Source organism: Rattus rattus, chromosome 1, assembly GCF_011064425.1.
Source record: "Rattus rattus isolate New Zealand chromosome 1, Rrattus_CSIRO_v1, whole genome shotgun sequence".
Taxonomy (NCBI): Eukaryota; Metazoa; Chordata; class Mammalia; order Rodentia; family Muridae; genus Rattus; species Rattus rattus.
This window is the reverse complement of record NC_046154.1, coordinates 6,696,301-6,709,596: the sequence shown is the minus strand read 5'-3', so window position 1 is coordinate 6,709,596 and position 13,296 is coordinate 6,696,301. Positions and strand designations below refer to the sequence as shown.

Below are 13,296 nucleotides of genomic sequence, written 5' to 3'. Positions count from 1 at the left end.
TGTTGCTACGTTGTGGGTTCTTCTCCCCACCCTTTATCACCCCAGTCTCGTTCCCTGTCACTAGACAGGAGAGATGGAAGGATGAGGGTGTGGAGGTGGGGGTGAGAGAGAAAGAGCACCCTGAATCTAATTTCTTCTTGTTTCTTCTTTGAGCACGACTCCTGACAAACTGCAGCCAACCCCCCTGAGCGACCAGCCACTCACCCTGTTTTCTCAGGGCCCTCGCATTTATCCCCTCTGCAAAGTTCCCAGGATTTCACATGTCTCACAATGGCAGAAACCATCTGCAGCTGGCAAAACCACACCTCTGCTAGAGCACGGCGTAAATCATAGTCAGCTGCTTCGGACAGTCTGAAGCAGCCCCACATCCTCACCTGGGACTGGAACAAAACTATATTCTTAATATTTCTAGGTTTTTTAAAGAAACCAAAATGTCAAAGTTGTCACCACAATTTTTACATAGATATTGGTTTTTTATTATATTCTTTATATGTGTGCTTTGCACCATGTGTGTGCCTGGTGCCCATGGAGGTCAGACGAGGGCACCAGGCCCTCTGGACTGGAGTTATAAGGTGGTTAGGAGGTATCGTGTAAGTACTGGAAGCTGAACCCAGATCCACTGCAAGAGCAACAAATCCTCTTAGCCACCAAGCTATCTCTCCCGCCCTGTTTTTGTTTTTGAGTCAGATCTAACTATGCAGTCCTGGCTGTCTTGGAGCCCAAGGTGTAGACCAGATTTACCTTGAACTCAGAGATCCACCCACCTCTGCCTCCCAGTGCTGAAATTAAAGGCAGACACCACTATATGCTGCTCACAGTAGTAATTACAGAGCAAGCAGTTGTAGGGCTGGAGATGGGGCTCAACTGATGGCGTGCCTGCCTAGTGTGCACAAGACCCTAGGATTGATTATCTCCCTGCACTTTAGGATTAAAAGCAGGGGATCTCAAGTTCTGAGACATCCTTTGGCTGCAACTGAATTACAGGCTAACCTGGGCTAGCTACATGCAGCCCTACCTGGAAAGAAGGAAGGGAGGGGGGATGTTGTACATCACTGAAGTTAGTAGAGTAGCTCTGCCCTTACTTTTGCTGAGGAGAGAGACTTGGGAGAGCCGGGTCTCTAAAACAGTGTTTTAAAATGAGCTTGCCCTCTTGTGTGCAGAATGGAGAATTCACTCAGCGAGATAACTTCACAGTGTCCTGGGTTTTCTCCAGCTGCCAGGCAAGGGCCACACTTCACAGTTCTGTCAGAATATGTTGTTTACTACCAAGAAGTTGAAAGACACTAAGCTATGTACAGAACAGAGAATTCATCCCGTAGAATGAATTCACAACATCTTGTGACTTCTCAAATCACATCAAGTACTAGAAGAGCTCTGACTAAAAAGGGGTGGGGAGAGACTTTCAAGAGACAGTCAACAAAGACAGAGAGGACAAACTTACACTTAAACCCAGTCTAAAACCCAAGATGGGGGATAGTATAATTGCGTCTGAATACACAACAATACTTCCCAATGCTACCTTAGAAAGTTAGCACAATCCTGGTAGCTTCCCACAACACAGAGGCTTCACTTTACAGTCCTGCCGTTCTGAGGTCCGGTACAGGTCTTTGTGGGCTAAGACATGCATGAGGTCCATTTCCAGTGGAGAACCCATTTGCTTGCCTTTTCCAAATCCGAAGGCTGTCTCTGTGACAACTCCAGACTGAGGCCGGCACTGTCCATCTATCTGCTTCCTTCTCTCCTGCTTCTCTTTTAAAGAACCTTGATGGCCAGGCCTTTCTATTTGCATGGGTTCCTCTTGACATAACTGCAGCCATCCTGAGTCATAAGTACTGTGACTGCCTCCTGTCCAAGTCACCCCCTGGCTGTTTTTCCTGAACAGTTTCCTAGCAAACCACAAAAAAAAAAAAAAAAAAAAAAAAAATCATTAACCCACAGATGTGCCTGCCTTCCATATTATTTTATGATAATCCAAGTGCATTCCTGTCGTAATGCAGTGAGTTTGTCCTGACCCATTTCTAACCACTAGACCTCCCCCTGGTGCATTAATTATGGAAACTTGTTAGCTGTCTTCCTTGGAAGACAGCAGATAAAACAACTTCAACCTCTGGGATTGCCTTGCAGAACCAAAACATAATAAAGGTGGTTGGATGAGACCCTGGCCTGAGACTGGTGCCTAACTTCCAAACCCCAGTACTTGGAATTGAGCCTTGGGCTGACATGTTTCTACCAACTGGACTACCTCTTGTTGCCTGTCCCAAGGATCATATCAGTACCTTGAAGACAGACGAGGTTGGGGGGTAGGAGTGGGCTTTGGATCCTGTCTTAGTCAGGCTTCCTATTCCTGCACAAACATCATGACCAAGAAGCAAGCTGGGGAGGAAAGGGTTTATTCAGCTTAACACTCGTGTTGCTGTTCATCACCAAAGGAAAGTCAGGACTGGAACTCACACAGGTCAGGAAGCAGGAGCTGATGCAGAGGCCATGGAAGAATATTACTTACTAGCTTGCTTCCCCTGCCTTGTTCAGTTTGCTCTCTTATAGAACCCAGGAATACCAGTTCAGGGACAGCAACACCCACAACGGGCCCAGCCTTGATCACTAGTTGAGAAAATGCCTTACAAGTGGGCCTCGTGGAGGCATTTTCTCAATTGAGGCCCCTTTCTCTGTGATAACTTCAGCTTGTGTCAATTTGACACACGTAAAACCACCCAGTACAGAGAGTCCTTTATCTCTTTTCCTCATTCCATTATGCCACATTAACTAAATCTTTCTCGTTTCCTCTTTTATTATTTTTGAAATATAGTCTCATGTCGCCCAGACTGGCCTCAAACTTTCTATGGGGCCGAGGATTTATATCATGAACTCCTTCCTAATCAGGCCTCGACCTACTGAGTGCTGGGATGACAGGTGTGTGCACCACCATGCCTCATTTATGCTGCTCTGAGAATCAAACTGAGAACTTTATACATGCCAGACAAGAGCTCTACTAAGTAAGTTACATCCCCAGAATAATTGTCTTTAGTTGGTATCTGGGTGGTAGGAAAGGTGACCACCTAACATATTGGTTCCTAGGACTCTCCACATCCACACTACACAGCCTGTGTGAGGCTGGGGCTTAAAATAGAGCCGCTCCACACACCCGTCCCACAAACCCCTGCGTCGAGACTCTCTGGCGAGCTAGTGTGTTCTCTATAATCATTTCCGGCACCCGCCGGAAATAAGGCGCCGCACTCCGGAAGCGGCGCACGGTCGGCGTGATGGCGGCGGCTATGGCCGTGTCGGAGGCCTGGCCAGAGCTGGAGCTGGCGGAGCGCGAGCGACGTCGCGAGCTGCTGCTGACTGGGCCTGGGCTGGAGGAGAGGGTGAAGGCGGCTGGCGGGCGGCTGCCGCCGCGGCTCTTCACGCTGCCGCTGCTGCACTACCTCGAGGTAAGCGGCTGCGGCAGTCTGCGCGCCCCGGGGCCGGGCCTTGCGCAGGGCCTGCCACAGCTGCACAGCCTGGTGTTGCGGCGTAACGCGCTGGGTCCCGGCCTGAGCCCCGAGCTGGGGCCGCTGCCGGCGCTGCGCGTGCTCGACCTGTCGGGCAACGCGCTGGAGACGCTACCCCCGGGCGAGGGCCTGGGCCCCGCCGAGCCCCCGGGTCTGCCGCAGCTGCAGAGCCTCAACCTCAGCGGCAACCGTCTGCGCGAGCTGCCCGCCGACCTGGCGCGCTGCGCCCCTCGCCTGCAGAGCCTCAACCTCACCGGCAACTGCTTGGACTCCTTCCCCGCCGAACTCTTCCGGCCAGGAGCTCTGCCCCTGCTTAGTGAGCTGGCAGCTGCGGACAACTGCCTGCGGGAGCTCAGCCCAGACATCGCACACCTGGCTTCGCTCAAGGTCAGTGAGGCCGGAGGGGAGGGGGACGCGCCCTGCTGTCCCTCCTTGGAGGATGTCTTTGCCTCCGCAGCCTGTCCGTCTTCTCATTCTCAGACCTGCGAACTCAGGAGTCTCTGAACGTGTGGCAGTTTGAAAGTTACCAATTTTAGGCTTCATATGTGGGAAGAAATCCAAGAGCAGAGAGCCAGGTGTGGGGTGGTTGGGTGTGTGTCACAAAAACACGAGAGAACTGGAATTGGCGTGTTCATTCGTTACAACAACCTTCAGAGGTTCAGAGGGTGGGGTCGTGGCTTCATTTCATAGAAAGCTGAAGTGCCTACTTAAAGCCAACAGCACACCTAGAGGTTTCCTCGAGTCTATCTTGTATAATAGATTGATCTCTTTGTGGGCCCAGGCTCCTGTTGTGCCTGACGCCGGCCAGGTGCTCATTGTCTGCTGAGTGAGGGATGGGAAGGCAGACAATGCAAAGCCCCAACCAGACCTCACTCCAGTCTAGGCTCTACACCATCCAGTCCTGTCTATCTGACTGTGTCAATCCTCCTACCACATCCCCTATCCTCTGCATTCTTGGCATAGCGAGTCCCTGTCTTCTCATCCTCGAGTTATGCAGCCCTTTCCTAATGATGGATTAGCAAGTAAATTTGCTCTTGGGAGATCAGAGCTCACTTTGCTAGTTATGCCTGTGTGTGTGCGCGTGTGTGTTTAACACACACACACCCTCTGGTGGGGTGGAGAGATGGGCCAGCGAGGCTACAAGTTGACACCTGTTTTGTTTTGTTTTTTTGTTTGTTTGTTTTTGTATCTCCTGGAGGAGGTTGTGGGATGGGACCCCCTGAGGTGCCTTGGTCCTCTGTGTCATAGGCATCCCTATGGCTTAGGTAGGACACAGGCTGTACACTGTTCTGCCTTCCTATGTAGCAGATACTTTGGTTTTCCAGAAGGGTGATGACTGTTGTAATATGGTACCTGTCTTTGTGTCAGCCGTTGACACGCTGTGGTTTCTGAGATTGTGGTGGTCCCTGGCGTGTGTCTCAGACACCATCCCACACGGGCCTCACCGCTATGTTGTGGTGGTCCCTGGCGTGTGTCTCAGACACTGTCTCACACGGGCCTCACCGCTATGTTGTGCTCCCTTTCTCAGCAGAGGGGCTTGTGTTCCTCTAATGTAAGATGTTGGGCACGGGGGTTGGGGATTTAGCTCAGGGGTAGAGCGCTTGCCTAGCAAGCGCAAGGCCCTGGGTTCAGTCCCCAGCTCCGAAAAAAAGAAAAAAGAAAAAAAAAAAAAAAAGATGTTGGGCACGCTCTGAAAGGCATCCATGTGCCGCAAGCACAGCCATTCACAGCTTCCTGCGGGCACTGGGAGGCTAGCACACCTGCCCTGCTTCAGCCTTTGGTGTCCTTCCACACAGGAGGACCAGAAGGCTTCTTGTCTGTGCTCGCCCATCATACCTTAGAACCCTGGCCCCACTCCCATGACAAGGTGACCTCTCCAGGCGCCAAGAGCTGACTAACCATGAGCAAGCATCAGCTTTCTCACACGGACGCTTTACCCTGTGGCTGTGGGCCAGACCCACCTGCCTCTGACTCACAGGACCCAGGCAGATGCTCACCTGGCGTTCGGACTGTGGCTTCCTGCTCTGGCCTGCCCCTGTCAGATGGCGTCCCTGGATGATGCCCCTGTCTGATGGCTGTTTGTGAGACTGTGCTGAACACTTAGCCCTGCCACCGTCCCTCTTCTCTGCTTATTGCTCTTCCAGGTCTTCAGTAAATTTCATTTTAACAGTGGAAGCAGAAACAACGTCATTCAGTCCAGTGTTTGAGAAGTGTGTTTTCATCCCACCGTCATCCATGGGCATTTTCACAAGGCTCCTTCAGGGAGTGCAGGCGTTCTGTATACTCAGGGGTACAGACAGGCCGTTGCAAACTGACTGTCGTAGAAGGCTCATGCCATCCATCAGGCTTCCAGTGAGCCAGTTCTCTGGGCTGGCGACCTCACAGGGTTGGGAGGAAGGACAGGCTCTGGTAGTCTGGCTCAGAGCCCCCCATGACTTGGTTCCTGATAGTGTCACAGTGGTGTGTGACAGTGTCACAGTGGTCCTCGGCGTACTTATTAGGGAGCCAGCTAAGTCCTGAGAGGCCTCTGCCTCCAGTGGGAGTGGATCTGTGACAGGGTACAGGTCTGAGACCCAGACTCATCTGAGGCTGACGACTGCACCGTGGAAAATGCCAACCCGATTCTATGTGGCAGGCTGCAGTCACTCAGCACTGAGAGACTGATGAGCTGGCTTCATCTGCGTGCAGGTGTGCGTGGAGCAGCTGGGCCTCTGCTTCAACCTGAGCTCCGTCTGAGATACCTACCTCATTATGTTTACACGAATACCCAAATCTGAGACATCTTAAAGATGAAAGCTATTCGCTCTGAGTCTGTACTCACAGAAGCTCTTCATCAAGGACAAGGCCAGCTGAGCAGCTCCTGGTAACTCCCCTGCAGGGTGGCCTGCCTTGCATTCACCAAGCAGGCCTTGCTCTTGTCTGGCCTCTTCCCCCTCAAGGGCCATGTTTCTCTCTTTCAGACTTCTCTCCTTTAGCATCTATAGTTGTCCTCTGCCTCCTGAGTGCCTGCTGTACCTTGGTGGTATGTCCAGAGGCCCTCTGTCCTGTGTCTTCTCCACACCAAGCAGCCTGATACCTTGAGCCAAACAGATTCCTTCTCACTTGCTGCTTCAGAGGTAGAGGCTCAGCAGCCCCGCAATCCAGAGCAGACATGTATCAGTAGCCGTCAGGCCAGTGCAGTCATCCTCCTGTTTCCACACCCATGTTCCTAGAACTCAGCTGCCACAAACTGAGTGCAGAGGTGAGGTACCACCTGTGGTTGCTGTAGGCCTCTCCCAGGCTCCTCCAGAATGGTGCTTGATGTAAGAACAAAAACTAAGGTGGACCAAAGTCCCCACCAGCCCTGAGAAAGAGGTGTTTGTGTATTATGGTTCTCAAAACTGCTTCCAGGCCAGGCATGCGAAGAAGCTCAAACAGATGCCTCAGGTTTCCTGGTGTAAGCACAGTCCTCTGGACATAACAGCCATCATCCTCATCAGAGCAGCTGTGACCGCTGTGAGAGAGCGCCACCATCAGGCGTGCTGATGTTGATGTCCCTCAGAGGAGAGAGGGTCCTTGGAAATGACCTCAGTCCCTCGTAGCCACTTGTATGTAGCTTTACCCCAGTTACAGGAGGCCTTGTGATTTGGGGAAGCCATCGTCCATGCTGTGTTGACTGCAGCAGCATGGATTCCTGTAAGTGACCCTTCCTTGTGTTCTGTAAGAAAGCTCATTAAACTCACTGGATCCCAAGCTGGACATAACTGCTCTCTAAGGCAGGGTAGGCATTTGTTTACATCTCCCTAGGGAAGGAGTTCTTGACACCCACTGGCCATTGAGCTCCTCTCCTCCGGTCGGAACCTGGAGGCTGGAGGGCTGCTCACTCTTCCGGTGTGTTGAAAGCAGCAGCATTGTCCATTAGTAGAATAGCAGCAGGAAGTTCTTTCCCACAGTCCCTGGCACTGTGTGTGCGGTATGAACACTACTTACTTACTACCTTTCTCCTTCATGAAAGATGCAAGGAGGCCGTGTATCCCTGGCGATGCCATGCTTGGTGTGGGGAGAGGGTTTGTTAGTATTTCTCTGTTTTGTCATTACATTGAAGAGATGGGTGGGCACCCTTTGGGGAGCCTGTTTGAGATTGCAAGAGGTCCTGGTCTGTCCTCTTCTGATAGGTCTGAGTGGTACTGTAATTGCAGATCTGACATGTTGAATTCTCTGTGAACCAAGGGGGGGAGGGGCGGGGCAGGGCAGGGGTCAGTTATGGCCATGCAGGTAACCCTCGGACTAGCCTGCCTGTGGCTTTTGGGCTGAACCCCAGTAGAAAGTGTTAACCTGCCCAGACCCACTGTCCCAACTCTTCTCAGTGTTGTCACCTGCCCAAGCCTGGCCGTCCTAACTCTCCTTCTCACTGCAGACACTGGATCTCTCTAACAACCAGCTGACAGAGATCCCTGCTGAACTGGCAGACTGCCCCAAGCTCAAAGAGATCAACTTTCGAGGGAACAGGCTTCGAGACAAGCGCCTGGAGAAGATGGTGGGTGGCTGCCAGACCAAGTCCATCCTAGAGTACCTGCGTGCTGGTGGCCGTGGCGGTCGGAGCAAGGGCCGGCAAGAGGGCTCTGAGAAGGAGGACAGAAAGAAGAAGCGGGATCGGAAGCAGCGTCGGGAGAGCGGGGAGGGCGAGGAGGAAGTAGCAGACTCAGCCAGGCTGATGCTCAAGGTCTTGCACGTCTCGGAGAACCCCACGCCCCTGACAGTCAGGGTGAGCCCGGAGGTCAGGGACGTGCGTCCATACATCGTGGGGGCCGTTGTGAGAGGCATGGACCTGCAGCCAGGAAATGCACTCCGTCGCTTCCTCAACTCCCAGGTGGGCACTCGGCAGGCAGACTTGGTAGGCTGCATGTGGGGTGGATACATGGCAGACAGACTTGGCTGCATGCTGGGGTGGGCATGCATGCAACAGACAGATTTGGGGACTCTGCATGCTAGGTATACCATTGGGACCAGCAGTCAAGTCAGAGACAGGAGACGGGTGGTTTCTATGCCTCAGTTTTTCTAGCTCAGGGTGAAGAAGATCCTTGCCCATCCCCAGTAGATGCTTGGTCCCCAGAGCACACCCTTGTCAAGTATGTGCTGGACTTCGGTTCCTCCACAAGCTTCCACATGTTGCCATAGTTGGGACATAAATTTATTGATTATGTTTGATATTAGGAGACATTGATAATTTCTGCAGACCATGTTAAAATTGTCTCCTGTGTTTAAGTATGGTAGTACATACCTTTAATCCAGCAGAGGCAGACAAGTCTCTGGGAGTTTGAGGCCAGCCTAGTCTACATAGCAAGTTCCGGGCTAGCCAAGGCTACAATAGGCTGCCAAAATAATAATAGCCAGGCAATGGTGGCCCACACTTTAATCGCAGCATTTGAGAGGCAGGGACAGGAGGACAAGCTCTCTGAGTTCAAGGCCATCTGCTCTACAGCACTAGTTTCAGGACAGCCAGGACACAGAAACCCTGTCTCGAAAAACCAAAACAACGAGGGCCAGGGTAAGGAAGGTGGTGATGAGTAGATCAGGCTGGACCACTCCCTAAGGCACCTCTGGCATCTGCTTCCTGTGAGGAATGAGAAGCACATCTTTCCATTTGTGCCCAGCAGACAGGTCCAGCCTATACCAGCAAGACCAGAGGAAGCCAGTGGTGCTCTGCCCCCAGCCATTCCCAGCTTAGTCACATTCCTGCAGTCTGTCTTGTAGATGAAGCAGTAGGTTGAAATGAAAGGTCTTTAAAATATAAGTGCCATGTTCTAGAACTAAGAGACAGAAAGGCTGCGGGGACCAGGGAAGCACATGGTGGAGACAGAGGTGTCGGACGGGGCCACTTGGCTGTGGCGAGCTTGCAGACTCTGTAGCTCATGGCTTACATGAAGGTGCCTCCCTGGACAGCAGGGACCCTGAAGCCTCTGCTGTGCTTTCCTCTGTAGACGAAGCTCCACGACGACCTCTGTGAGAAGAGGACAGCAGCGACCATCGCGACCCATGACCTACAGGCTGTGCGTGGGCCCCTGCTGTATGCAGCGCGGCCTCCAGAGGACCTCAAGGTGCCAACTTACTACCTCTTCTGTCTGCACTTGCCCTTTGCTTTAGCAGATTCACAGGCTGGGGTTGGACCTGGGAAGCTTAACCTGGTATCTTGCAGGCAAGTGACACACGGGACATGGTTTCTGCTCTCTTTCTGAGGCCCAGGGCTTAGTGTGCAAATGAGATGGGGCCTCACTCTGGTCCTAGCTACACTGGACTTGAACTCAGAGATCTCTGTTCTTCTGCCGCCCAGGTCCTGGGATTAAGGGCATGTGCCACCGTGTCTAGCAAGCTCACCGACTTCTAGCCAGTGGTTTTGGTTTATGTTCCACTTACAGAGCACCTGTAGTGTGAGCTGACTCACCAAGGTGCTGCTCCAGGCTGTTAGCCTCCGAGCTTAGACTTGGCATAGAGACCCGGGGTGAAGGGACTCTGGTGCCAGCTGCATGCGGGAGTCAACAGCTCATGCAGCTAAATCCTATCCCCCCACCGGGCTCTCGTCAATCGTGGGTCCTTAGAAACAGTTACTGTTTTTGAACTAGGTTTAAAGTGAAACTCAGCTAGGCACTATGAGTGTTGTGCACCTCATCACCAGAGGAGTCTCTGGAAGTGAAGCCAGCCAGTGTGTTACATGTGATGGGCCTTAGGGTCTTGCTTCCAGATCTGGAGAGTTGGTAACCCACTCCCCAGCTAGACTGAGGTGCAGAGAGGTGTGCAGCATCCCTCATGCTCAAAGGTGGCCTCCACGGCGGGATGAACTGTGGGTTCTGCTCCTACAGATTGTGCCTTTGGGGCGGAAAGAGGCCAAGGCCAAGGAGCTGGTGCGGCAGCTGCAGCTAGAGGCTGAGGAACAGAGAAAGCAGAAGAAAAGACAGAGTGTCTCAGGGCTGCACAGGTCAGTGTCAGTGTCGGTACTTGGGGTCAGCATGCTGCCACCATGTTCAGATGCACCTCAGCCCCTACAGTTGCCAGCAGCTCGAAACCCACCAGATGGGGAGGGAATCTCCCCAGACTCCTCTGAGAGGAGCTGGTTCCCCACATGAAAGGACCAGGCCAGGGGAGGGGTGTCCTGCTCCTGGCAACCGTCAGGCTCTCCGTGATAGGGTCAGAGTCAAGGTTGTCAGACCTAAGGCCTCTGTCCAGCTCCCCTCCAGGGTGAAGGATGCAGCTGAGGCAGCTCTGGTGTCCATAGCGCACACTTGGGCTGAGATGCTGCACCTGCTGGGTCTGCAGTGTTGCTCTGTCCAGCGTCCCCACTGGCCTGCTCACACATGCCTGGGTCCCTCCCACAGATACCTTCACCTCCTGGATGGGAAGGAGAACTACCCCTGTCTTGTGGATGCCGAGGGAGACGTGATCTCTTTCCCTCCTATAACAAACAGTGAGAAGACAAAGGTAGGCAGTTGGCGTCTGAGGTAGCTCATGTCCTCTAGGCTGCCCACCACCCAGTAGCTTATGACAGAAGTGCTGTGGAGAGGAGGCTGGAGCCCTTTGCAACACATTCAAGATTTATTTATTTATGATATATATTACACTGTAGCTGTCTTCAGACACCAAAAGAGGGCATCAGATCACATCACAGGTGGTTGTGAGCCACCATGTGGTTGCTGGAATTTGAACTCAGGACCTCTGGAAGAGCAGTCAGTGCTCTTAACTGCTGAGCCAGCTCCACAGTCTAGGTTTTGAGACAGGTTTTCATAAGCTAAGAATTGCCATGAGCTTCCGACCCTAAAGCTAGGGTGACAGGCATGCAACATCGTGCCCAGTGTATGCAGTGCTGGGATTTAATCCAAGGCTTCATGCAGCCAAGTCAGGCAGGCTGTACCTCCAGCCTTCTGTAGCTTTGCTTATAAATCCTTCTGAGAACATTGATCATCTGGGCCCAAACACCAATAACTTCTTTTGTGAAATCTGACTCTTTAGATCAAGAGAACAACCTGCAGTGTGTTCTTGGAAGTGACAAGTGCCACCAGCCTGCAGCTCTGCAAGGACATCATGGACAGCCTCGTCCTGGTGAGTGAGAGGGGCCAGCTCAGGGGCAGCTTGGCATCCCCACCCTTGGCATAGCTGTGTGCTTGCTCTGCGTGTTAGCACAGCCCGACTTCCTGGGCCACTTCTGTTAAAAAAGTTATTTTTATTTGCAGAAAATGGCAGAACTGAACAAAAGCACTTCAGAAAATAAAGAGGAAGACATGCTCTCAGGGACAGAGACTGATGCCAGCCATGGGCTTTCTGATCCCAACTTGAATCCGAAAGCTGGGAAGGATGGACAGTGCCCCCTGGTGGTGGAGCAGGTCCGAGTGGTGGACCTGGAAGGCAGCTTGAAAGTGGTGTACCCATCCAAGGCCGACCTGGTCACCCTGCCTCCCTATGTGACCGTGGTTCGCTGACGATGGTCCAGGCTGCATCAGTCTGCCCGCCTGTGGCTCCTGTAGGTGTGCTGTAGATGTCTGTGTGACCGGTGGTTGTTCTCCCTTTTACTGGGTGTTTTGAGGTGTCTGCTTTTGTCCAGGTGACTGTGTGATGTGAATCTGTCATCGTTATAGCTCCGGTGTGATCCTCCTGTCTACTGTCCTCATGGATCATTCAAATAACTGCTGGAAGTGTTGTGGATCATGTGGCCAGTAACTAGGAGAGGCACCAAGCCTGGCGCACGCACTGTGCCCTGTAAATTCAGGCTGAATGGCAGGCAGTCTACTGAACAGTATTTATTTTTCTACAACATGTTAATAGCATTTTTTTTCAACATCAGCTGTGCAAAGACAGTTGAGAGTATCATGTTGTGATCATAGTCTTAGAGCTTGTTTCTGGGCACAGTGCTGCTGCCATGGTCCTCGGGCAGCATCTGCCTTCCACAGCTGTGCTTCCAACTGGAGTGCTGGTCATTGTTGGCACATCTGTGCCGTGGCCACAGACGTTAGCCATGCCCATGTAGTCCTGTGTAGCCAGCCAGTGGTCTGAGTGGGTGGGAAGGCTGGTGTGTGGACTGTCACACGGTAGCTGAGGAAGGAGTGCCGCCCACCAGGCCCTGCAGGCTCCACACTGCCTGTCTCTCTGTGCATGTGTGGTGTGTACCCAGCACACAGCTGCCATTCCTGGAGCCAGAGTGCTTGATCCTAAGGACCCAGCCAGCTGCAGAAAGGACTTGGTGGCCCATGCCTTACCAGACCTCAGCGGTGATCTCTGACCTCAAAGGACAATTTCTATCTTCTGTAAAAGAACGACTGTTGGGGTTGTTTGCGAGTTCTATTCTGTTCTAAGGGTATTCGAGAGCCTTTGGCTGCCAGACCTAGTGAGGCTTCAGGCCCCTCATGGCAGACCCTGGACAAAGCTGGTGGTTGTGGCAAAAACTTACCTAATGTTTAGGGTGGAGCTGCCCTGTGCCCACCCTGTCTCTCCCCAGTTCCTGCTCTCCCAAACCTCCATCCAGCACAGCCCCGGTGTGAGACTCATTGAGATTTTTGGAACTGTTTTTACATTGCAAGCAGAATGCCTCTTTGTTCTAATAAAACTAATAAAAAACCCTTGGTAACAATCCCTGCATTAGCAGCCTTAGCATGTGCATCTCCCAGGGACAGTGTTCAGTCCACCAGTCCTCTGGTATAGCAGACACCATACATAGGAAAGCAGCCTGGGGGTTGGGGATTTAGCTCAGCGGAAGAGTGCTTGCCTAGCAAGCACAAGGCCCTGGGTTCGGTCCCCAGCTCCAAAAAAAAGAAAAAAGAAAGCAGCCTGAACCCCCACCGGG

The 13,296-nt window shown here is 52.5% G+C and overlaps 1 protein-coding gene across 1 annotated transcript; it reads left to right on the top strand.

The window, feature by feature from the left end:
* The first annotated feature begins 3,236 nt into the window (after positions 1 to 3,236).
* On the top strand, positions 3,237 to 13,072 carry Lrrc47 (leucine rich repeat containing 47). The gene is made up of 7 exons (XM_032893662.1): positions 3,237 to 3,878; positions 7,888 to 8,340; positions 9,452 to 9,568; positions 10,328 to 10,443; positions 10,841 to 10,943; positions 11,472 to 11,561; positions 11,693 to 13,072. Exons 1-7 carry the CDS (start codon positions 3,261 to 3,263, stop codon positions 11,936 to 11,938), a joined length of 1,743 nt encoding a protein of 580 aa, XP_032749553.1. The 5' UTR covers positions 3,237 to 3,260; the 3' UTR covers positions 11,939 to 13,072.
* The last annotated feature ends 224 nt before the right edge of the window (positions 13,073 to 13,296 follow it).